Here is a 25,724-nt window from a genome sequence, read left to right as displayed (position 1 = left end):
CCATTTATCCGTGTATTTTTTGACACCACCACAGAATGTTTGTTTTCATCTTGGTATTACCATAGATAGAAAGAAATTTCCAGCCCTTTTCTCCATGAATAAAAGTATCTGTAACACAACATATCACTCATTAACTGAAACAAATGGATCCATTTAATCCTGGCATTCCCAGTTCAATCCATGCTCCCTCCTGTTGTGTGCCTGGCCCCAGCGGTACTCTTGATGAGAGGCTGTGCTGGAGGTATGCGGGTAGGGTCAAGACTGTGCTTGTCTTTCCTCAATGCTGCTTTGTACCTCCTGTTCCATGGTTTTAATAGGAAAATGATTCCTTGCTCACTGGCTAGCTTCCTAGATGAATGTGTTTGAGTTCTACACACCACTCCCATAAATGCTGCTCCAGGAATCCCCTTTGCATGAGGCTTGTTCACTGGGAAGGACACTTCAGGTTCATCTCACCATGCTTAATCTCTTTTTCTGCCTCAGTTACCAATGGTGTCCAGTCATTCCCATCAGAGAGCCTTCATTTCTGACCACTCAAGCCCCTTTAGGTACAAACCCCCTGCAATGAAGTGGCTGGTATGTGCTTGTGCAGCGGAACGCTAAAGTGTAAACCTGAATGAAGATGAATGGTTCCCTGTGAAGGATTCATCATGCAGCCATCCTGTTCCTCACTGGTTTTGCAAAGGACTTGGAAGCCCTGCAAATCTTACCCACATACTGAACCTGTGTTTTCATGTGGCCGAGTAACACAAACCTTATTTCAGCCTCGGAGGTTCTGCAAAACTCCTAATCAAAAAGCAAATCCCTCAGATACATGCTACTCAGCTCTACTTACAGGAACATGTGAGCATGCTTTGCCCATGAGGCCAAGTGCTGAGCACCCCAGATCCAGTCAGTGTGTTTCAGGTGCTATACTGACCCTCCCAAAATGCCTGAGGAATAAAACCTCATCTCCTTATTGCCCTGAAATAAACTACTTATGGTGATTATTTTGTCTGCTGACTGGCTAACAGCAATAATCACTTAATCTGCTTAACACCTGAGCTTTTGCTTTGACAGCCTTGACAAAGCTCAGAGCTAAAAAGGTTAAAACTAATCAGTGGCCAGTTCTAATAAGAATAATTAGTGTTTCCTACTCAAATGCATAACACCTCTTCCTTGTAGGGAAATGGGAGCGCAAAGGGGAAGATCTGCACTTGTGTCATTTATTGTGTTTTAAACAGTGTCAGCCTTCTTCTTGCAGAAGGCAGTGATGACAGGGTGCTAGTTCCCTTGATTCACATGGGCTCATTTATAATCTTACGAAAACCAAGAACAAAACCCACCACTGGTTTCTACAACTACGGCTTGCAAGTTTGTATTGCCCTTTTAAGCTTTTCTTCACTGCAGTTCCAAATCCAGCCATTTCCTCATCTCCATGGGATTTAACCCACCTAGAGAGTCAAGGGCTCCACACAGGCCTCACCACAGTGCCCTGATTGCTGTCTCCTGCTTTCCATTCACTCCAGCCCAGCCATCCTTCTAAAAAGGGATGAGCCCTTCCCACCCCCAGCAAGCCATATGCATGCATGAGAACAGCCACTATCTCTGAATGTCTTATCATGCTCACGATCCAAACATGTTTTTGTTGCTAAGAGACCATCCCCCTCAAAGCAGCAGAAATTCAGGCACAGCCTTGACAAGTCTGCTCAGCTGAAGTTAATAAACCCATTGCCACTGATGTACTGGGAACCAGAGCAGGAGTTGTGCATGCTGAGGTGGTGGTGGAGGATTTCTATTATCATTTGTTAATTATTAAGCTAAGTGGCTTTCCCAGCCTTCCTCACAACTTGGCCAGAAAGTTTATGTCAGTGTGGCATTCTGTGCCTCCAAGACCCAAAACACTAGATGACCTTCCTAAAAGCTTAGTGCCAAACTACACCAGGAATCCCACCACAACCATTCATATTTGCACATGAAATCCCTGTGATTTCTGTAGACGTGCATATAAGTACACTAAAAACATACCTGGATGCAGTGTTCTGCAAGACTCATCAGACCATCAGCATTTTTCATGTACAAATTAAACCACCAACCCTTGCTCCCGGGAAGGATAGAACACTCAGTTGAATATACTTTTCAACACAAAGATATCAAGATGACAGACAGTTTTTGAAATACTCGCTTCTCAGTGCTTTATAAACTACATTAAAAATGAATGCATGCATGTGCATGCAAACAGTTTGTTAGCATACCTTGACCTAGATGTTTATCTCCTGCTCTAGGCTCTTCCAGTCTACAGTTGCCACTCCCAGTGTTTAGGGTGAGTTCTGAGAGATCTGTACTTATCTCTGCGTCATCAAAATCCATATGGCTTGAAAAGGCATCGCCAGCTAGGAACGGGTCTATCACCAGCGGAGAGCAAGGTGGAGATGGAGAAGAGAGAGAGGACCTTGGAGATAATGAAGACATGGATTTTGGAGTACCAGACAGTGACCTCAGGGCCTGTACACGGCTGGTGGTATCTGCTGCGTGAGTTTTTGCTACTTCGTTCTCATGAATAGTGGTGATGCAGCCTGATGGTCTGAATCCAGTGGCTCCTTCTAAGAGCAAGTCAAGCTTGCTTTGATATTCTGAGTCTAACTGCTCCAACTGCTCCAGGTGCTCGTAGTAGAGATCAGTGAAGCTGGCTGAGGTGGATGAATCCTGGCTGGAGGTGGCAAGAGATCCTCTGCTGGATGTGAGAGAGCCAGGGCTGCTGCTCGAGGAGAGGGAAAGCATGCTGGCGGAGAGACTGAGGGGAAGAGGTCAGAAAAGCAATCTCTGTATCTCTGATTCCTCAGGAAAACACTACAATGTCACCAAAAATCTAAGCCCATGTGGTACATTTCGCTTTGTTAGCTCAGGCCACACACATTAGTCCCCACAACAACCCCGAACCACAGTCTACCCAGCAGAAAAGCTGGGTCACTTTTCAATATAGTTCATGCACATTTTTTACTCACCACATCGACCTCATGAGAGGCCTTGTTTAGCCAAAACAACTCTAATGAAGAGTTTCAGATCAATTAAAATTAGTGCCAACATTCTCCTCCCACATCTGCCTGGAGAAAAAACCCAACAAACTCTGGTTCCCGTTAATCTCCAAAACAGACCACAAAACCCAGCAAGGCCCATGCAAGAAGATGAAGTTATTGCAACAAGCTGTCTGAACATAGGGAAATGTTCTTCCATTTGCCTCAGTCTTGGAGGCACAGCCAAGAGGCAGTATCACAGCTACCTAGAACTGGCCCTCAGAGATCACAGCAGCCAGTGGTTACCACGGAACTGGCAGGATTTACCTACGGGAAAGGCTGCTACATGGAATCCAGGGCCAGGAGAGTGAGAGAAATAGTTGGGACTGGGCAATTAGTCCACACAAGTGATTTATCCCTAGAGATCTTGGTTGAGAAAAGAACTGACAGCAAAGGTCATTTTCAGCAGGTGCTGAAGAGAAGTGTGCTCAGACGGGAAAGCCCAGACACCACAGCACACAGTCTGCTGCTCAACAAATCCTCTGGTACTCACTACAACATATGCCTTCCCTAGAAATCCCATGTAAACTAACACTCCTGCTCCAGACTTTAAATACCTGGCTCATTACTGACTGTTTAAAGGCCCTTAACCCTCACTTCAGATAGGCATTAGCTGTTGAAAAAATCTCTGCATACACCTAGGTGGCTTCAGCTGCCCTGCTGAAAACCAGAGGGTATGTTCAACCTAATAATCCCTTACTCATTATTTCTGGGGTAAAAACTGAAAGCTGCATTTGTATACATATGCCATTGGCCTTATGAGAAAAAGGCAAGTATGCAGAATTTAGTTTAATTTTGACACAAAATGTCTTCTGCTTTTGTATGACAGATGTGCACTGCATCATGTTTGTTCAAAAGTTTTGGTTGAAACATAACTGAAACGTGAAGGATGTGTTTGCATTTTGGCAGTATATATAGCTCTGGAAGGACTAATGAATTTACAGCTTTTCAGTGTGTTTCAGCATGAAAAAGGAGGGATTTTTAATTAATCCTTTCCCTATCAACAACTGGGCTCAACTTCATTTTGTGCATACCTTTGAATGCCAGACATTTTGCATTATGGGGTTAATAACAAATGCTTATTCTTGTACAGGAGCATGCCAAGAACATTGTGCGCATAGTCAGGAAGAAATTAGTTTAACATGCTTCTTGGTCACCTCAAAAGATCCCTAATCAGCTAGATGAAATAAAAACATGATGCATTTCCACTGCATAAGAGCATCACAGATAGCTATTCTCCATGGTGGCTTATTTACATGTCAGTCTTGCACTATGATTTCTTTCCAGTCTTTTCGGTGTCATCTTCACAAAATGAAACAGAATCCAAGTGGAGCAGAAGCTACAAACAGAGTAAATTCAGTACATGCTGACAGGAAAAACCTCAACCAAACAAAACCCCCACCAAACTCTCTTCCTAATCAAAAAGATAGAACCAGTTTTAGTTAATGCTGATTTGGCCTTACTGCCTGCAGTCATTCATTTGTCTGTAATGCATGTAATCCTATGCTCTTCCAAAACCACAGCCGGAACAACCAGACCACATTATGACTGCAGAAACATTTCTATATACCATATGAACCACAACAGATTCAGGAATCTCTCAATACACTGCCTACATTGCAAGCAACAGCACACTTGGAATTAATGTAGGGAAATATTATCGTGACATTCATACATGACATGTAGTTGCATTACTGAGATCCACTTCACTTACTGTGTGTCAAGATAACACACTTTATTAATGTAATACTTGAGTAATTCAAACATTAGTAATAAACATCTCAACTATCCTGAGTCACCTAACTGTTACATGTCCAAAACAGAAGCAAACTCCTCCTATTGTCAGAGGCACCACCACAAGGTTATTTACTCCATTCTAAAGCATTCATCTAAACTGAGTGGCGTATAACTCACTTCTCTTTCCACTGACTACACAGGGGCCTTGAGACACTACTGTTACTGAAAGGCCTTTCAGACCTCTGAGCTGGGAGATGAAAGCACAGAAAGGCAGCTACACCATGTGCAGATAAAGCACCTACAACTTCCGTAAAAGGTTACATACCTTTTCAGCTGGGTGTGCAACATGGCAACTAATCGCGTTGTGTCTTCCAGTTCTCGGACAAGCTGATTTCTTTTGCTGCTCAACTTCAACCTAAGAGAAGACAGAAGAAAGAGATGGGCTAAAGCAGCATTTACTACTTAAAATGAGGAGTAAAGCAAGATTCTATTTTTGCTATGAAATCTTACAAAAGTTAGTAAGAATACACAGTGTAATGCGGGACAGAACTTGGTCAGGATGTGTAGGCATTTACCAACTTCCAATATCCTCAAAATGTGGAACTCAATCCTGCAAACATTCTTAACACAGAAAATAATTACAGCTAGTACTATGTAAGTCAGTATTTCTAGGATCAGGCAGATTTTGTTTGCTCTACACTACTGCATTTTTATACTTCCTGTGCTAATAAAGGTGTAAATGCTTTCATTTGCTTTCAGTAAGGTCTATGGATGACTAAGATTTACATGACTTAATTTGTGTAAAGCCATAATGAGTCAGTTAATAACTATGGGCTTCAGCAACATCTCAGTTTTATTTCACACCTGAACTGGTTTGAGACACACACACACGCAGTTGGGTGTTCATATCCTAATTTAACAGGCCTCTGGTCAAGAAATCCTTCTTCAGAAAAGTACCATTCCTTTGGCACACTAAAAGAGAACCATACTCCTAAAATTCATCTTATGGAAAGGCCAGGAGCATTTGTTGAACCACAGGTACTTCAGGCTGGTAAAAGTCCTGCAGCTGAATCATCTGAGATGTCTACAATTTTCTACCACAATAAAACCATGTAAGAGTATGAAGAAAATTGGTGGCCTGGACACTGAGCATGTAAAAGAAATGAAAATACAAGGCCACAGAAAGAGTGAGTGCAACGTGCTACTCCATATATATTCAAAAGAATGCAGCTAGAAGTATTGCCATAGCCACCCACATTAATACACCCAGGTTGTAAAGCTCTAGTGTGCAATGCCTAATGCAGTATTCACCCTCCCTGTACATTCCCAAGAGATCTCCACTCGCAACACAAGTAAAATTAGGGAAGATAGCTGGCATTTTTTCCAGCTAGTTTAGATTCACAGGATACTCCATGCAGCTCCCACAGCCCTGTCAAATACCAGTTCCTACAGGAATCACATACAGAGATGCTCAGAACAAACAACACATTTTAGAAATGTACAATTCCATCTGTTGACATTTGCCTGTCTCCAGACTGCAGGAGCTGCTGCGAGGTGCTGCCTGCACACAGAAACATTAGAGTACACTGACATTACACTGGACTATTTTGAGCACTTCTTCCAAACTCTCAGAGGATCCATTTGTAGGAACCACCACCCTTCCCCACTTGGGGAGTAGAAGACTTGCGAGCAGTTCCTTCTGGGAGATGATTTCAGGTCCTTGTAAGTAGAAACTGTCTCCTGGAAAGCTGAGGACACGCTGCTGTCAGCATGTGTGCCCTCATACTGCTGTCATCATGCACCCAGAGGATATTTGCTGCTGCTTGCTCTCCATTACCCCTTGGCCAACAAGGCAAACACTGTCCTATGCCCTGTAGCCTACCTCTCAGTTAGAGCTTTGCTCTGCGTGTCTCTAGCAGCCTGAAGGTCTTCCTCCAGGCGCCTTCTCTCTGTTTCCAGCCTCTCCACCTCTCCTCGAGTCCATTTTCTGGGGCTGATAATCCGCATTTCTTTTAAGAGCTCCTCCTTCTCATTGATGAGTATGAGGCGGTCTCGCTCCGAGTCCAGCACGCCAGGCCAGGCCTCGCTGTCCAGCTTTGCCAACTGGATTTTCAAGTTTGCTATTCTGCAGCACAAAAACCAATCAGTTATTTATATATATGACTCTGTGTGTGTGTGTGTGCATATGTGTGAGAAGTGCCTGAGCTACTGCTCCAGACACACAAAGGTGCACCACAGCCAACCACATCTTCCACTGCTCCCGAAGAAGACTCTTAGCTCACAGACAACTAAAATTATCTGATCTTTGATCAGGCTTATGGAAAAGAACTGGATCCTCTCTGTGTATGCCTTGGACAGGCTGATAAAGATCAGTGGTTACTTAAAAGTTTAGAAACTATTTTTGTCTTTACAATAAGGAAGTTAATCATATGCATGCTGCTACTGGAAGAATCTAACTATTAGCACAACAGGAAGCATTCTGGGCACATTAAAAGAGCTATGCTACTTATGGTGCAGTGTGCACCTGAGGACATGAAGAGTGATCCTACCTAAATCCAGAGCTACTTACCTGCATGAAATTAAAGTCCATTTGTATTAGAGGTATCATTCCAGATTTCAGTTTCAAGGCAGCATCACTAATCCCTCAGCACCATACTGCATTATCTCAGGCAGGAATATGACTACTAAAAGCAACTGCAATACAGATCAAGAATTCAGCCAAAGCTTTGACTGGCAGCAGAGGAGAGCACAACTTTTGGCAGGTGAGGAGGCTGCTCACACCAACTATCCCAATGTCCCAAGTATCTGAACTGCTCAGTTAGCTCCACAAATGGTCAGCTTTGAAATGCAACACAGAGGGAAGCAAAAACCCAGCAGCAGGTCAGGATACAGAACCAAGGGCAGCAACATCAGTCTTCCCAAAGGAAGCTGTCTCCTTTGGACTCACTGACCTACAACTCTTCATGACCTGACAGGGCGATAGTGGTAGTCTGGTGAGAAAAAAACCACTACAGATAAAGTTGAATAAGAGCTACCAAGGACTTGCATTTCTGGAACTTGCACAATCCAAAATGATCGAGTGTGGAGCAGGGAATGGGGAGGGCAGAATGGGCTGGGTGGAGAAATTACAAAAGCTGAGAAGGCAAACAAGGAGAAGAAGTATCCTGCAGTATAAGACAAGGTACCTGCAAAAATAATTCACCTGACTGACTAAAGACAAGAGTGTCAAGGCATACACTCCCCCTCCCACCATTAGCTCAGGGTAATCTCTCACTCAGGCTTAGTAAATACATAAGAAATGGAAGTGAAATACTGTGTGTGTCCAATGAAATGCCAATATTCATCTCCCTTTGATAAGGGCTTTGGGATCTGATGGCAGAATTACTGGGCACAACAAATAGCTGCGGCTGCTAATCTGGATTCAACCCTTCCTAGAACCTGGTTTATGCTACAGAAGCACACAGGATGGTGCGTGCTTCCTGCACCAACCAGCGCACACGCAGACATAGAGCAAATTCAATGCCAACTAGCCAAATCCAAGTGTGGAGTAAGTAATAAGATGCAGATCTAGGCAGCAGCAGCTACACAACTGCTGAATGGCCTTGAAGAATAAAGCTTTGTTTTCCAAGCTCTGGAGGCCAAGAGGAACTCGAGCCCTGAGAGGGCCTGTGAAGGATTAGGCTCACACAGATCGACCTGCCTGCTCCGGCACAGCAGACAGACTAGAGATCACCTTTCTGAAGAGAAGCCTCACTTTCTGTAAACCCATTTCCCACAGCAAGTTGCTAACTCTAATTAAAGTTCCATACCTGATATTCAGCTCAACTATTTTTAGGTCTTCTGAGGAGCTGTTTTGTTTTTGAGTGCCTGATAAAGTGCAATACTGTGCTCCAACAAAGAACTAACAGTGGCATTAAGTCGTAATCCAAGAATTCCTCTGTGCATTTTGAAGGGATATGAGTTTAAGAGGATTGGTTGGCATTAATCTGATCACTTTTGGCATACATTTGCATGGATATGGCTTTTTCCACTGGAATTTGTTCTCTATGCATTTCTGAGTCTAACAGCTTTGTTAAAGTAACCTCAAGTTTTACGTTTGTAAATGATCATTCTTTTTCCCCTTCTCAGTTACAAGGAGGTTTATTCTTCTATTTTTTTCCAGTAAACCAGCATCATTACAGAAGAAGTGCTCTGCAGACTGCCTGGCATTTGGCTGAGAATTCCAGCCCTTCAGCATCACCGACCAAGTCTGAACTCCATTCCTGCCCAGCTACCCTGTGTCTGCACTGCAAAGAAACCAGCACCTCTGGACTCAGCTCATCCCATCTTTCTGAATGGCCACTTGCAGGACTGAACAAGATACAGAACAGGAGGTCCAAGTTTTATTTACCTGTTTTCCTTTTACCTAGAACAGGTACCTAGATGGTTTATTCATTGTCGTATCTTGTTTTTACTGGGGAAAGCTGGTACCTACAGCATAACATATAACATTTTTAGTCTCTAGAGCTTGTTCAGAGCACATGCAACTCCACAGAAGTGTACACTGAGATGTGTATCCACAAGCAGTAATCAGCAATCCTATATTAGATCAGCCTTCAGAAAAACATAAAATCCAAGTGGGAGGTATGGTCTAAAACTGACCAGTCAAATACCCACCGCTTGCAATGCTGATGAATGTGACATTAAAATAGTCCATTCTAGGAGACTATAAAGCCTAGTTTTAAACCCCTGCATTACCACCAGTCACACAAAACCCAAGCTGAAAGTTTAGCTGTTGAAGGAACTAAAACAGTGCTCAGAATGCAAGTGCTACACCACTGAGTTACTACTGTATGTCTGAAATTGTACAACATAGTTTAGTTGCATCTCTGATTACATTTATGCTGCAGTAGCTATCTCCGTGTTGCAGTGGAGCACTGGCATCTCTTTTGACGTGATACCCATTATCAGCTTCCAGTGCAATTAAGCAAAAGGTTTGCCACTGCTTTTGCCCTTTGTTCCCTTTTGCAGGTTTAACATTATGGGCTCTCGTTGTCTCACTGAGCTATGAAGGGAGAGGACTCAGTTGTGGGTAAGGGAACATGAAGAACTGTACGCTGGTAGCTCTGGTGTTAATGAAGTTCAGCAAGATATTCGCCTGCCTCTATCCTTTAGTCTGGCTCACAACAACGGTGCAAACAGTGTCTGCTACAGTCCACCTTTAAAATCATCAGCCCCTTACAGATCTCCTAATCTAGTTAATACGGGATCATCATAACACCACAGGAGCAGAAGGCTCCTCATAAGTCATTGTATCCATAGTACGTATGCTGCTTAAAACCAGTCAAGATATCTGTTTCTGCAGCTCCTATTAAAGATCATGCCAAAACAACAGTTCTCCAACAGCTTTTCATTTTAGCATCAAATATTCATCCCATTCAGACCCATGTTTCCTCATGCTAATGTTTTTTTTAAACTCTGAGAAATCTATAGATAATCTCAGATAGACACAAGGTATCATAAAATCCCAGACTGGTTTGGGTTGGAAAGGACCTTAAGATCATCCAGGTCCAACCCCCTGCCATGGGCAGGGACACCTCACACTAAATCATATCACCCAAGGCTCTGCCTAACCTGGCCCTGAACACTGCCAGGGATGGAGCATTTACCACTTCTCTGGGCACCCTCTGCCAGTTCCTCACCACCCTCACAGTAAAGAACTTCTTCCTTAATTCTAACCTGAACTTCCCCTGTTTCAGTTTGAACCCATCACCCCTTGTCCTATTGCTACAGTCCCTGATGAAGAGCCCCTCTTCAGCATCCTTGTAGCCCCCTTCAGATCCTGAAAGCTGCTCCGAGGTCTCCATGCAGCCTTCTCCAGGCTGAACAGCTCCAACTTTTTCAGCCTGTCTTCATCGAACCTTCTTTAAGTGCAAGACTGTGTTCTGTGCCCTTTGTAATTACTTCCAATGAATTACTTGCTGCCTTTGCAAAGTTCTGTCTCTTCCTAATGAGCATATTAATTATCTTCTCAGGTTTGCCATTATTCACTCATCCCTCCTTGAAAAAGATACACGCAAAGTAAGAGTGCTCCACTGCAATGTGGAGATGGAAAGTCAGTATGAATTAAATGGTAATCTTCAGCAAAGCTTAGAAGTAAAAAGCAATTTTAACACTGAAAAATTAGCCACTGCATCTGGAGGATTCATAATTGTAATGTTGTTTTAAGAAGTCACAGAACAATTTGAATGTCAAGGCATTCATGTCAAGGTTGGCAGACCTTGGAATGCCAAAATAGAAGTTTTGATAAAATTGCTCCATCTAAGAAGTAAGGAGTAAGTTCATGTCCAAAGCTGCTGGGCACAGTCAGCCTTTGACAACTGCCACAGATAGAGATCAGAGAAACGCAGCCTATTGACCATCACAATACACTAAAATGAGAACACTGTGAGTAACCCCAGCCTTAAAGCTCTTATCCCTAAGCAGAGACCAGAGAAAAATCCTTCTTTTCGCGCATATCCGAAGTACTCATTATACCATGCAAGTGAAGTTTTTTTACTCTGGAATTGCAAAGTCCCTTTAGAGGAGTTACAATTGAAGACACCACTACTACTGGGTACGTGGCTGGACAAGGACCAGGCCAGTCAAAGTCTAAATCATAATGCTGGGTAGGTTTTCTGTTGAACTGAATAGCTGTGTTAGCTATTAGCTATTAAAAAAGTAAGTCCCAGAAAACATTTGCTTAAATTGGCTTGTTAAGTAGAGATGACATTTTAAATCTGCTCTCCATCTCAGATAAGAGGGTAAGGGTAAAAAACTTACCTTCTTGCAGATAAGCTCTGCAATTGTAGCCACTGCTCATAGTCTGATATGTTAGGTGTTAACACAATATACATTTCTCCTTATCAGACTTAAAGCCATGCAAACATTCATTTCATTCTGAATAAAGCAGGGAGATGCCTTGCAGTACAGTCTCCTTATTAGGAATGGGGAAGCATTAGCAACTGGTAGCAAAACCACTTATGTCCCCACAGGTGTGGGCAGACTGAATTCTTCACGTATTAGTCATTCCTAAGTAATTTCTAGGATGGTTATCTATTTCTTGAATGGTAATACTGGCCTAGAAAGCCTACTGCCTCACTGGCTCCAAAGCTACACACACTATGTGTGTTTAGCAGTTAACACCGGGTTTCAAGCTGAGTGGCACCCTTTCTAGTGAAACATCTTCAGAATAAGCTGTGCGACAGCCAAAAATTACAACAGTCCAAAGAATTACCTTCTCTTTGCTTCTTCATACTGAAGGCGTAATCTCACTTTCTCAGCCAACTGGTTATTGCTGTTTGTAGTAAACTGAGACACAAAATACAAAATCAGCAACATAACCACTCCTCGTTGGATATTCCCTATTGAAATTGTTCATGTTACAAGTTACGCTTGCTCTTGTCACACTCATTTATTAGTTAAACCAAGCACAGAATAGGAAAATACTGCCTTTAAAATTTTCATGATTCCTTCAACTAATTAAAACCCCACAAGATTCAGAGACTCTTTTTAGACTTGTTTATCAGAAAAACAAAATCTACCACACAGAATCACAAGTTGGTTTGGGAGCGACCTTAAAAAGCTCATCCAATTCCAATCCCCTGCCATGGGCAGGGACATCTTCCACTAGAGCAGCTTGCTCAAAGCCCTGTCCAAGCTGGCCTTGGCCACATCTTGGGTTTCTATTCTCATGCCCATGTAAGAGCTTTGTAATCTTTCTTCTTAAATGCTGTTTGCAATCTTTAAGTGCTGTGTTGTATTTTGTTTTGGATGGCATCTTGCTTTGGTTGTAAAGTCTTACAGACATGGGACATCCATCCCATCATGCCCATATCTGCAGACCTGTAGTGCCATGTGTGGCCCTCACTGAAAGCGGCTGCAAACCTATAATTGAAGGTTCACAAGAGTGGCCTCTGTGACGAGCTGTGAGACATACCATGTACCCACAGTGCCGACTGAGTCCTTGCTGAGGCTGCCACCAACCTGACACTTATAATATTGTTGCACAAGTGGGACTGAAGGTTTATGAATATTAAACATGTTTGATGGCATTACAATATCTGCACATATGCCATCATTCCCACTTGTAACACACTAAAAGCCAAACACTCTTAAGGGAAGAGTCCACATTAGAGCTTAGCCCATATATAGCTGCTGGATGTTTCTAGTGCGGTAGTATACCACTGCTATAAAGGGTGAAGGGAATATTTGTGTTACAAGAACCTACACCTACATGCAAAATAAAACCTACTTCCCCTTTATTCCCACCTGTGCTATTCTAACAGACTGTGTGGGCAAACAGTAGGCTCCCTTTGGAGATACAATAACATTGCACACAAAAATGAAGGTCACACTGAAGTTCAAACTAGAAGAATTTCACAGATGCTTGTACAAAGGCAGTACTACATGTGGTCCAGAGGAATGCCTCCACATGCACTTGGCTTCCCATAAATTACTCACGCTTCCTGAAACGTCTGTCTGGGAGCTGACATCCAGGTACTGGCGGGGTGACAAAGGGCCGGAGCTTTCCATGGACATGCTGCTGCCCCACAGGTCTGGTTGGGATCCTCTGTCATTCACAAAGCTGTCTTTTAGCCTGGCTAAGCTCTAAAACCATAGAAAGTCATGAGGTGAGCTCACTTCTGCTTGAAGTACCTCAGCAGTCCCATAGCTTTAGCCTAACCTACACGATTAAGGTCTGACCACACTTACTGTGTGCACTCAGACTCTGCACGTGTGAGGTCAGCTGGACTCCATCTCCCACAGCAGCAAGTAGCCCACAGGCAGCAGCACACCATTGTGCTGGGCAGGCAGGCTCTGCTGGAGATGGCAGACCAAGTGGGCCACAGTGTTTTCAAGGCTTCTTCAGGTCTGCACTTTGACAGCAATACAGTTACTCTGGTTTATTCTAGACCTCGAGACAAACGCTCATCTCTAAGCAAGTGCTTACTACTGTTAGTTTTATTTTATACTTATTCTTTCCAGGATCTGGAGAACAAAAAGGCTGCAGTCCAACCACAATACAGAACTGATTTATGTTAATAAAAACCTCCATTACATATCCAAAATACTTCTCAGAAACTCAAGCTGATGGCAATGGTGACACAAAATACTATAAAGTCATTCTGTTTCAGTACCTGAATGAGATCTTGTTTTTCCTTCTCCCCTGATGTGATGGCCTTCTTGAGAGCTTTCATTTCACTTAAAATGGCTTGTGCCTCATCAAGTTTGTAGCCACCTTGAGTATCAGACATTTTCATGTCAATTCTGCATGGAAATGTTGAAAAAATATACAGTAAGCTGATACTTTCTAAAGTCCAGTTAATGTAATTATCCAAGATACATGCATCTTGACATTTGTTTTTAAGGAAAACACACTCCTAAGTATAACAAAGACAACAGAAAGAACAAGGAATCACATCATCACCACCTAAATTACTCCACTTGCAAGTACTTCAGAACTTTTGGCCGTATCATCTCTTTGCGTTCTTAGGGAGAACAAAGATATACACTACCCCCCCCCCCCCAACAGTATTCTTTTGGCAGGTTGCTGTTGGTTTCCTTGTTTCTAACCTAGAGAGGTTCAACTCAGCCATCGATGAGAATTACCTTGTTTTCAGTCAGGATTTCAAACCCAAGCCCAGGCCTCCCATGCACAGCTATATTTGCTTTCATAGCCTAAGTACAAGCTGCCACATCTTTCCCTTTTCTCAAGGGAGTCCTGCCCCAGCTGACATGTATAATAAATAAGGTATTAACCAGTGATATAATTTAAAACACAGCAGATGTCTCGTCATAAAAACGTTAAGTAAACACCTGAAACTTTTCCTCCTCTTCCCCTCCACCCCAAATTCTTCCTCAGTGCCTTAACCCAATGGTTCTTATAATAAAGATAATGGGCTGTACTGTCATCTGTATTGAGCAATGCTGAGTAAAATAGAATACCATTTAACTGATGAGATCCTGGTTCAAATTCTTTTTGTCATGAAGTCAGTTCTGATGCAGTCAATCACATAAAAGCATTTATTTGATGCCCCAGGGCTGTGTACTGCTTTCAGTTGCATATGCCTAAAGATATCAGCAGCAACATGTTTCAGCTGACTTTATTTAGACAGCTATTTATAAATGTAGAGGGGGATGCATTACAAGCCTGAGATGTTCTACACTGAAAATAAGATCTTGAGAACAAACTTACTTCTTCAGTGTTTGAAATCCATGCTCTTTGTACTGGAGCTCTTGCTTCATGTGAGCTACTTCTCTCTTGAGTTTATTAACCTGCAGCAACGTGTGACAGTTTTAGAATGGTATTTTATGAGAATTTAGGTGCAGCACTATACATTCAATTCAAACCTTATTCACTATAGACAGCATTCAAAGTTAACAGAAAGCCAGCTCATCTCAACAGCAGCTAACAGCCCTGACTGCATCCTCATCAGGACATTATACTGGGTAGGGCTTTATCCAGCACCCAGATATCACATCACTTAATACGGGGCTCAAGGGAATTTTCAACCTTATAAGCAGAACAGTTGGAAAAATTCAGGACAGAGGAATGAAACATGTTGATTTTACATGGAAACATTTAAACCCGTCTCAGGCATTAAAAACCATTCAGCATCAGGATGGGAGTTACACTGCAGTGATAGAAGCCATCCTCCAAGATGCATAACTAAAAGCCCCACTGCATGAGTAACACAGCAGGACGATAACACATATTTGTAAACCCACTGACCCTACAGCTTGCTGGTTTATATTCCTGCACGGAGGCCACACTGACCTACTTTACTTTGGTCCTTTCTTTTTCCCAAAGTGAGCTCTGCATGGGAGCACGCACTGCCACTGCTAACAGCCCGCACTGAGAAAGGACACACCAGCTGCCAGGCTCTGAAGAGAGCTCCCAGACTGCAGCACGGAGGAGCCAGCACAGCTCAGCACCCCACAGCGTGTCCTACACAGTGGGCGCTACAGCTTCTAAGGGAGTCCAACAGGAAAAAAGTGCTTCCAATTCCTAGAACGGCTATGTTTAAAGATTCTGATAGATTATCTCCCAGATTCAGAACTGCTGTATTAGCTCTTTTGACTGCTTTGGCATCTCCTTTTAGTATTTGCCAGGAGGTCTGGAAATAGCTGAAGCTACTTGTGGCAACCTGAGGTCCATTCATACCACTTACCCTGGATTTTGTAGTAGCAATCTCCGCTTTGAGGATCTCTGGGTCATACTTGGAACTTGACGATGAGCTGGAGATTACTAGAACAAATACAACACCCAGTTTAGCAGCTCTGCCTTCCACACATGAAGACCTTCCCCCACTGCTGCACACCCAGATCTCCACACATTGCTGGTGCAGGCCTTTAGGCATTTTCCAGGTCTCTTGGAAAGGCAGGGAAAGGCAATAGTGCACTGAAGTGCTCCACAAAAAGCGTATACTAAGGAGGCCAAAGCATGTCCTACATCTCCAAGGACTGGATTTGTTCCAGGTTAAGACACTTAACTCAGACTCCCAAACTTGTTCACACCGTTCAGTAGTGTGGCTTCCTGCATTTCCACAGGCACTGAACAGAACTGAAGGGATAGGCATAAAGATTTACTCTATTTTTACTTGTAGACTTTCTCACTGAGTAAACAACCCACTGAATGTTTAGAAACAGAGGAAAACACAGAATGAGAAGAAACTGAAAAATGCAACGCAAGCCTTTCACAACCTTGAGGACACAGCAATCATACAGCATGTCACACTGGATTAAATCTATGTCCCACTAAAAGCAGAATTTTCTTCTCAGCAGCAGTTAAAACCCTTCTGCTTCAGAAGTTACAGGAGCTCTCTGCTGTGCAGTGTACTCAAAGGCAGCTGTAGGCAAGAGAGGTATTTTGATCCTTGCATTCATCAGTTCATGCCCTGTAAACATGGAAAAGCATTTCTAGTTCTTTCTGGCTGCATTTTCAAGATAGATCACATCACACCAGTGTAACTCATGTTCACAGTGTTCTGAATGGGCTGGTCTGGAACACCAGCACTTGGGTAGTGTGCTCACAGGCAAAGACCAAAACTGTACTTCAGAGGTGATGGATGGGACCCTGCTCAAATAAGACTCCTTCAGCTGACAGAAAACTACTTAAGCATTTTCTAACTCGAGGCACAGGATTAGCCAGCAGAACTCGTGGAGTGGGGGGGAGATCAGCCCACTGATGTGGCTGGCAAGAACATAAGAATTCTTCAACACTAAGGATTATAAAAACAATTCTTACTGGCAATAAATCCTCCTGTGGGCATTTTGCAGCTCCTAACTAGGAACAAAAAGGAGGATATCTGTCCTACTATAAACCTTTCTGCACCAACTCTTGAAGCACCAGGTATTGTGTTTCCCGTGTGACAGAGAATAGGGAGTACAAAACAACGTTCCTCATAGGCAGAGAGGTAATCCACCCATGTTATTTTCTACATGGCCTAACATACAGACCCTTAGCTCCCCGAGACTGTCACTCAGCTATCTGCAGTGTTAAAATCCAAAAGGGCCTGGGAGCAATACCCAAGGATGAGCCTCTTCGCTTTGTTTCTATGCCCCAAACAAGAGATCATGGAATACCATGGAACCTCATTTTTCTGCACTGAACCAGTCCCACATTCTTTCACATTTGGGGAAGCCCATACTGAAAACCTGCATACTGCCTGCAGTGACTGAGCCAACTGCACTAGTGCTCTGTAGCAGTTCTCCTTTACCACACAGGTGCCAGGCAGCTATTGCTTTTGAGACAACCTGAGCAAAACATGGAGAGTGACACAGCCTAACACATCCCAGTGCTCCATCAGAGGACCAGCTTCAAGCATTTTCCTGTCCTAGTGGGTTCATGAGTGAGAAAGGCACTGGATAAGAGGTCAAAACTACTCACAGCTGGTCTGAGAGCCAAGTTTGTGCTCCCAAACATCATGCAGCTGCCGATATTCCTGCTGGGCCAATTCCAGCCTCTGCTGTTTCACTTGGTAGATCTCCTTCTGTGCAGCAATTGCTTCCTGGGCCAGGACAAGGTAGTCCTTCAGCATATGTTCCTGCTCCCGCCGCCACTGCACACGAGGGTCTTCTATCTGTGTAGTTTCTTAGAGAGAAAACAGAAAAAGGCAAGATCAGTGGAATGCTGCTTGGAGCTGCTCCACCAGCTATGGCAACATTTTAAATAGCCCCCATCCCCATCCCATAGCAAAATCAGTGGAATAAAGACATTTTCCCTTTTCTCCTAGGAGCTGACCGTTGCTCCACAATAAACACCACCAACTGAGTCACTGTACAGAACAGTTCCTGATGAAATCACCACACAACTCTCCAGCTCGGCTGCTGAAGCCACCCTGGTTCTGCCTCTTACACCACCCACACAGGCACATGCACACTCAGTTCTGAGATACTGACAGTGACTGTTAGACTCATTTTTATTGCAACTGCATTAGAACATGGCTAATAAAATACCTCTGCTATTCACTGATAAAAACACTTCAGAAAATACCACTGCCACATGGCTGCCTTATGCTGCACCTGACAGCATGAAAGCAGTTTCAATTCTGCCCAGCCTCTTTGGCTGCCAAGTGACTTGAATTACAAAGGGGAAAGAAACCCTTCTCGCTCAGATTCTGTAAGCAAGCAAAAATTATTTAAAACCTCATTAAATCAAAGAATGTATTCATGAAAGCCTCTCAAATGCCATTTCACACAGAGCAGCTCAGGAGGGGGGGGAGGAAACATTTCCCTCCCTGAAAGCAGGTACAACATGAAATCACCGTAAATGCAAGAGGTGGAGTTGAAGAAGAGTAGGTTTTGGTGACCCAGGCAATGCAGTCATGAATGGCCACATCACTTCATCTCTATCAGCCCAACACAACCAGTACACTGCTTTTCAGGTTCCTAATCATGAAAGAGGCATAAGGTCACAGCCATGTAGCCAGTCCTGATCCTAGTGAGACAAATTCAGTGCCAGTATTTGACTTGGGTTTGTGAAGAAGTGTTCAAAATATTTTCATTTCTCTTTCAAGGCTCTGTTCTTGCTTGGAAGAGGTTCCAATAGGCAGTGGACTAAGTGCTTTGCAGTGGCCAAATTCCCATGTTGAAGAAGGATGCCTGGTTAGTACGTACTGAATCATTAATAAAGAGGAGCCGCTTGAAACAATCCCCAGGAATCTAATCTGCATCTCTTCAGAGCCTCTTGAAATATTTAGTGAAAACTGCCACAGTGGAAGCAGCTCTTAAGCAACTCAAGCGTAAGACTAACACCACAACACACAGGAGGCAGGGAAGAGTTTGACAATAATCCTAGGAGCAGAGCTAGAAATAAAAGCTTTTACCCGAGGGATGGACACTCAACCACTTTCACAAGCTGCTCATGATAATGCTGATGAGAAAATTCACAGGATACTCCAACAATAACTTGCCTTAACAGTACCTCAAGATCCAGAAGAGCACATGGCATTACAAGTTACATAGGAAATCTTAGAGAAGCTGCAAAACCTTTTTAGGACACCAACAGTATAACTTGTAGAAGCATTTCAACAGGAAGTCCTGTACAGGTCCTGCAGAAACAGCATTTCAGCTGATGTAGTACTAAAGCTAAGCCTAGAACTGAAAAGCTGCCCCAAAATAACCTGAGTAAAATGCAGCTACATGTGCCAACTGCAGGTGCTGGTGTCTCCCCAGACAGCACCACGGTCTCTCTTAGATGGAGGAAATAGTCAGGAAGATAAAGCAGCATATCAATTGTAACAGCTTGAAAACCCAGGCTCCTGTCTCTGTTCTTGCCCCCAAATCCCATTCCCAGATAACCACTACCCAGTAAGTAGATACCTTCAGTCCACAGTGGAGCCAAAAGTCAACTGCAAGCCTCCCAGAGAGCTACCCCCATATTCCCAGGCACGCAGCTTCCCCAGGCCAGACTGCAGGAACTGGGGCAGTACACAAGACTCTTGAAGCCTAATTCAAGACACTGGATCATAAGTTTACCTGTACCTATGGCTTCTTCAAGCACAGACAGCTCCAGTTTCCCCTTCAGCTACCACCCATTCTTCCTATAATCATACAAGGATGGTGGAAGCTGCTGCAGGGAAATCCATCCATTATAACAATAAGGAGAAAGACTACAATCTACAATCCTGAATAGCTCCATTTGATGGTGAAGCACTGATGCTTTCCCCTAGCACACACACCACCTCAGGGAACAAACACTTGCCAGGTCATGGAGAGCATGGACAATGCACTTATAGGATTATGGAATCAACCAGGTTGGAAAAGACCTTTCAGATCACCAAGCCCAATCTTTATCCCAGCACTGCCAAGGCCACCACTAACCCATGGCACTAATGCACTGAAACCGCTTTGTTCCCAATTTTTCTAAGCATTCATCTCACCCTCTTAAGTAAGCACAGCACTAACTGTACCCCTTGCTTGCAGCTTTGACTTTCAAATGTGGATAACAACCTATGAAACTGTTGGCCAAGGGCTTTCCATATGCCCCAGCTCCTGCGAAATACAAAGGACATTCAGCAGTCAGGTGAAGGGACTACAGAAATGCAGCTCTTACATTAGTTGGTGTCTTGTGAATTTTTCATTTAATGTTAAGCTTGTCATAAAGAAACCTGGTTGCTCCATGGCTGAGGAATGCAGTCTTACCTTGCCTGCATCAGCATCATTCTCTGCGCAAATCGAATTCCAAAGCAGCTTCCCCAGACAGACATACTCAGGGCTATGCATTAATACTGCATTAGAAGTATTCTAGGTACTCTCTTCAATTTAATTGTATTTATTTTGCCTCAGAGAGGAGCAGAAGTGTTCTTCAGCTCATTTTTTTTAATGGCTCCTGGCTTTAGATTTAATTTGGGTCTGTCCTTGGGCTTGTTTCTGATAATTACTCTCAAATACTTCAAGTGTGCAGCAAGAACCAACCTGCCTCCATACCCTTCATACCCTCTGATGATGGCTCCTTCCTGCACAGGGCAGAGACCTTGCACCTGCAAGAGACCTTGGAGAGGAAGAAGGTTTTGGACGATTTCCAGAGGATACTTCAACATAAACCACAAGGATGAGCCTCTTGATTAACTGAAAGTAAGTGGCTGTGGTTTGCTTTATTGTGAGTTCTTGGATTAGAGCTGGCAGAAGAAAGAGTGTCATGATTTTGTTTCTCTTCTTTTTAACATCTGATTGAAATTCCAGGTCAAGCCTTGCAGCCTCTGGCCTCATGTAGAAGTGAAACATTTTGAGAGCAACTGCTATGAAGCAGGTACCAGCATGGTTTGGAACCTCCGCTGCACACTCCTGAAACTTGTGATGCTTTTGAGTGCTGTGGGCTCAGACCTGCCACCAGAGCTCTGCACAATCACCCTGCGGCCAACCCAAGCGGACAACTAAGATCCCGTCTGCTTTGTCCCACCTACATGCTGCAGTTTCTGCTAACACTCATGAGGCTGACAAGCATTTGTGTCCCTCAACAGGCTTCCTGTACCTGAACCTGTCCCCCAGGAGCACAGCTAGCCATCCTCACTTAGGTAAATGCCGCTGGAGTACACTGTGCCCCAGTTTTAGCTAGGATAGGCCACAGTGACAACAAGAACTTGGCATCCTCCAGTATGGATAGGAGAGGAAGACAAGTGAGAAGACAAAAACACATCTCAAATTGAAGAGAAAGTTCAGAGGAGACAAGAAAGAGACTCTTGGAAACATCCCTCATTTTACTTGAGCCAAGTTCTTCCTGTGCTCAGAGGTGACCCTGATGTTCACTTCAGAAGGTGGCTGAAGATTATTTCTTTGTGGGACAATGCCTGCTCCCAGAGCTCCTGCAGAGGCGTACATCTACAGCAACAGCCCATGTCACTGCTTGATAAACTTGAAAAGGGCACTCATCCAAGGGAAAAACCACCAAGCCCCAGAGAAGTTTCACTGAGAAGGGACAGGGAACAAACAACTTCCCCGAAGCACTGTACAGGTCAAACTGAACTGGCAGGAACCTCTTAATCCAACACTGCTGCTTAATACAGCAAAGCCCTTCGGAGTCACTGAAGGTGGCATGGCCCTGTCTGGGGGCTGCACTTACCCTGAGCACCCTGGTCAGCACCTCCTACATCCCACACCTGATACAGCAAACCCCCAACCAGCAGAGACAGGAAGAGAAGTCCAACCACATTTCTGACTCCTCTGGAGAGCCTGACCAGGCTCTTCTCAATTCCTGCCTGCACACAGCTATAAAAACATTAAATCATGGAGAAGGAGGAAAAAAGAACTCTTAACACAACTTCTAAACTCAGCTCTTACTCCTTTCCTAAGTGTGGTCAGCACAGGGATAACCCAAACCCAAGTGAGACTGAAAAGGCAGGAAGATTCAGTCTGTCTTTAAAAAGCAACCTCATATTTAACTCTCCAGAGTGCTCTGGAAGTAGAAGTGAAATGGACTCATGCTTTTACAGACCTAGAGGAGACCCCAGTTTGCATCTTACAATTTAGCACCTTCTCAAGCAGAGTCTGTCCAGTCCTCCCCTCTGCAGACCTCCTCCGTGGGATCCTGTAGGCTTGTCCATCCCTTCTTCCACACTACCCACTTCCAATAAGAGGTAAAACCAGCTTCCCCTGCCTCACAAAAATAATGAGGATAAAGCCACTCAAAGCTATGTAAATACTGTGACACTGGGGTGAAAAACTCTCAGTAAAAGTGTTTGTGTCACCTTCACATCTGGAGACATCTGATCTTTGCCCTGCAGGGAGCAGCTGGTGCTTTCTGAGAACAGGCTGCTTTCATTTTGCATTTGTAACACCCAAGGGAAGTTGCTAAACCCTAGAAGGTGCAGTCTTACAAGTAAAAATGGGTATTTTTGTGGGAAAGGGAAGGTGTGAAGATAGCTAAGGAAAAGCAGACTGCCACATTTGTATTTAAACAAAGATTTCTACCTCCTGAAAGCAACTGCTGGAGCTCTCAGCTAAGCACAAGAAGCAGATTAAACACAACCCCAACCAGAAAAACAATTTGGAGGCACTTTTGTCTTTTAAAGAGTTTTTCTCTTTGTCCAAGTTACAGGCACCCCCAATGAGCCTGGGCCTGGTTCTGCTGTGAACTTCTGGCTGCAGTTGGAGCTGTTCTGTAAAGAGAACCAAAGCCACTGACTCGTTCTGTTTGTTACTTTTTACAGGGGATCTGTTCTAGCACAACCCAGTAAGGAACTCCTAATCGTGTCTGGAACGACAGGTCCGATTTTGCATTTCCTTATAACTCAAATGAGTTTATAAAGCTTCACACTTCTGGTCTATCAAGCAATCTGACACAGTAAGCACATGCTTAGTTTGAGGACACAGAATAAAAATGCCACAAGCCTGAACATAACTCTTGCAGCCTGCACACCTCTCAAGTATCCGAGGCCTTCCCGAGTTTCCTCTCCAGTAAAGGCAGTGTGAACTGCAGCAAAGGGAGGTCATGCTGGCATTCAGTTTATCCCTGCCAGCAGAGGCAACACCAGACCTTTGCACTGTTTCAAACGGCCTGGTCACAAGGACAAATTCCAGGCTAAGAACAAACTCCAGCTCATTGCTCCCAAGTTGGACTCCCCAGCAGAGCCAAATCTTAGAGGTGTGTCCAGGGTATTAGCTTGAATGTGGCTCCTGATTTGAAGACTGCAAACCAAAAAGTCTCAAATTCCTGTGAGAGGGAAGTAACTTGTATGATGGGGAAGGACAGGATTTGATTTCACGAGTGCAGGTCTCATGTACCCTAAAACATGCTGTCAGCAATTCTGTGGCTTTGTGTTCAGTACATGTTAACACAGGCACACAACAATCACTCTGCAAAAACACAAGAACACATCACTTACTGGTGTTGTGGTCTATGTAATAAACTCCAACCTGAGGGTCATAAGCTTCTTCCCATCCTAATGGCAACTCATCACTAATGCAGTCTGCAAAGGTGAGGGGTTTAGTGTACCTGAAATGCAAAGTAATAGTGAGGATGAATAAAAGAACACTCCCACATGTCTATTCCAAACAACTGTCCAGAAAACAAGTACCTCAAGAGCTTCAGTATAGAAAACAAAGTTGAAAACTATTTGAAAGCTTTTGTTCTTCTCAAATACCCCACAAACTCTTCCCTTTCCTCATCTAAGTTGCAGCCAGACGAATTCATACTGACCGAGCTCCCGAGCTCTGCCCAGCTCAGTCGGAGCTCACTCCACAAAGGAACATAAGAACTTTGCCAGAAACAACCCCAGTCTCTCAAGTGAAAGAACCAGCCTGTTTGCAGGCAAGTCCTGTATCAAAAATATGTAGACAAGAAAGAGCAAGATGAGAAATGCAATTTGCATAGCATGAATAATTAAGACTGCACAATCAATAGCAACTGCTGAGGACTGTGGGACCACTTGTCATGCAACTCCACTCATTTGCATTGCAATATGTTCTGTTTCATTAATGACAAACCAGATTAGTTTCCCAGTATCCTAAAATGTGTAACCTGCTCTGTCCAAATGAGGAAGTATTTCCACAATACCGCTCTGATGAGCTTTGCTTTTGGAGACCACATCCAGCAGCAGTCTGAAGGCTTGTGTGGCTAAAAACACAGCTTACAGTACCCACTCCTTGAGTGACCCCATGGGCTGGAGTCACTGAAACCAGCCCCTTTCCTGCCCTTGAGTCTGAGCTACTAAGGTTCACACTGCACCAACAAAACTAACCATACCTATCACTGCATGAGGCACGAGCTTGCATGTATCTCATACCCAGCTGCCAAGAGCACAGGGTGCCACAGGCCCAGAGGTCCATCACACAACCTCATGCACTGCAGGTGGCACATCTGGGAGGAATGGAGCTTTGTGTTGGGCCTGTGAGTGAGCTGGCAGAGGACCCTTGGGGCAGAAAGCACAGGACACACTGAGAACACCAAAGCCCCTCTCTAGCAGTTACGCTGCACATAGTAAGAACAAGCAGGTCAAGCAGCAGCCGTGGAGCTGTACCAAACCATGCCATGTGCATGCAGTGTACCACAGCAACATAAGGTGGTTACAGAATAAGTTCCCAACCCACTGTAAGAGACTGAAGAGGCCTGCAGATAGTTTTTCATATTTCAAAATAATTCAGCAGGCCAGTTAGAGAACATTTTAATGAGTTCTGAGCACATCTACGCTTCATCTGGCTGCACTGAGCAACCAGCTGGTAGCCCCACAGTAACATCTTACACTCAGTGTAAAGGAGACTTTTAGGAAAAAGCCTCCATCTACAAGATGTTCAATGCAAGAAATCAACATTTAATGAGTAACATAATTCCCCCCAAAACATGACCTAGAGTCTGGTACATGGTGGGAACACTTCAGTAAAAGCTACGTAATGCACTAAGGTCCCCACCTGAAACACGGCTGCATTTCACTTTCAGCACATTGCCTTTGCCACCTGGAGCAGTGCTGGGATCACTGTTTCCTCAGAAGACTTCAATTTAAAGCTCTGCAGTGCTTCTCAAGAGCTTCACAGTGTAACTGTGACAGTTTACTGAGAAAGTTTCACTGACAGGTTTATTTTTACTGTTCTTAATCTACAGTGGACCAAAAGCATGTTTGTACAGAAAATAGAGATTACCTGAAAATAAACTAGAATCTCAATCCTTCTGATTGCTATCCTTATCCCATGGTTTTTCCCTGTGAATCAAGATGTTTCCTTAGCCTCAGTACCCACTATGTGCTGCTCTGAGTTTATTAAGAGTCAAAGATGCACAAGGGTAAAAATGCAGAGCAAGATCACGTACAAGCAACTCCCTGAAGGTAACAGATGAAAGTGCTGTTGCCAACGTGTTTTAACTCCAGCGCTAGAGTTAGTGCTTCCACCTCTGAAAGTGGCACCTGCTTTTATGTGATGTTGGTTTAGTGGTTCACATGGAAGCAGGGCAGGCAAAGAAGAGGGAAGAAAAAGCCAGGCAGG

At 43.9% G+C, this 25,724-nt stretch overlaps 1 protein-coding gene across 2 annotated transcripts in view; it reads right to left on the bottom strand.

Annotated features, from left to right (window-relative positions):
* WWC1 (WW and C2 domain containing 1) overlaps nucleotides 1-25,724 on the bottom strand; it is a 69,547-nt gene that overhangs the window by 13,198 nt on the left and 30,625 nt on the right. Inside the window, exons 2-11 of one of the 2 annotated variants that reach the window (XM_061456380.1) lie at nucleotides 23,636-23,745; nucleotides 17,701-17,904; nucleotides 15,983-16,059; nucleotides 15,007-15,086; nucleotides 13,949-14,078; nucleotides 13,272-13,418; nucleotides 12,046-12,119; nucleotides 6,673-6,915; nucleotides 5,116-5,205; nucleotides 2,235-2,773 (exon numbers count right to left, since the gene is read on the bottom strand). In XM_061456380.1, the coding sequence (XP_061312364.1) occupies nucleotides 2,235-2,773; nucleotides 5,116-5,205; nucleotides 6,673-6,915; nucleotides 12,046-12,119; nucleotides 13,272-13,418; nucleotides 13,949-14,078; nucleotides 15,007-15,086; nucleotides 15,983-16,059; nucleotides 17,701-17,904; nucleotides 23,636-23,745 (1,694 nt within the window). The remainder of the gene's footprint in view (nucleotides 1-2,234; nucleotides 2,774-5,115; nucleotides 5,206-6,672; nucleotides 6,916-12,045; nucleotides 12,120-13,271; nucleotides 13,419-13,948; nucleotides 14,079-15,006; nucleotides 15,087-15,982; nucleotides 16,060-17,700; nucleotides 17,905-23,635; nucleotides 23,746-25,724) is intronic. The other variant, XM_061456381.1, reaches the window with a different exon arrangement.

This window comes from Pezoporus flaviventris, unplaced genomic scaffold, assembly GCF_033815535.1.
Source record: "Pezoporus flaviventris isolate CSIRO_AGI_PZ_B2104156 unplaced genomic scaffold, CSIRO_AGI_Pfla_v1 ptg000023l, whole genome shotgun sequence".
In the NCBI taxonomy this organism is placed as follows: Eukaryota; Metazoa; Chordata; class Aves; order Psittaciformes; family Psittacidae; genus Pezoporus; species Pezoporus flaviventris.
Note: the sequence above shows the minus strand (reverse complement) of the source record. Positions and strands in the feature narration are given on the sequence as shown.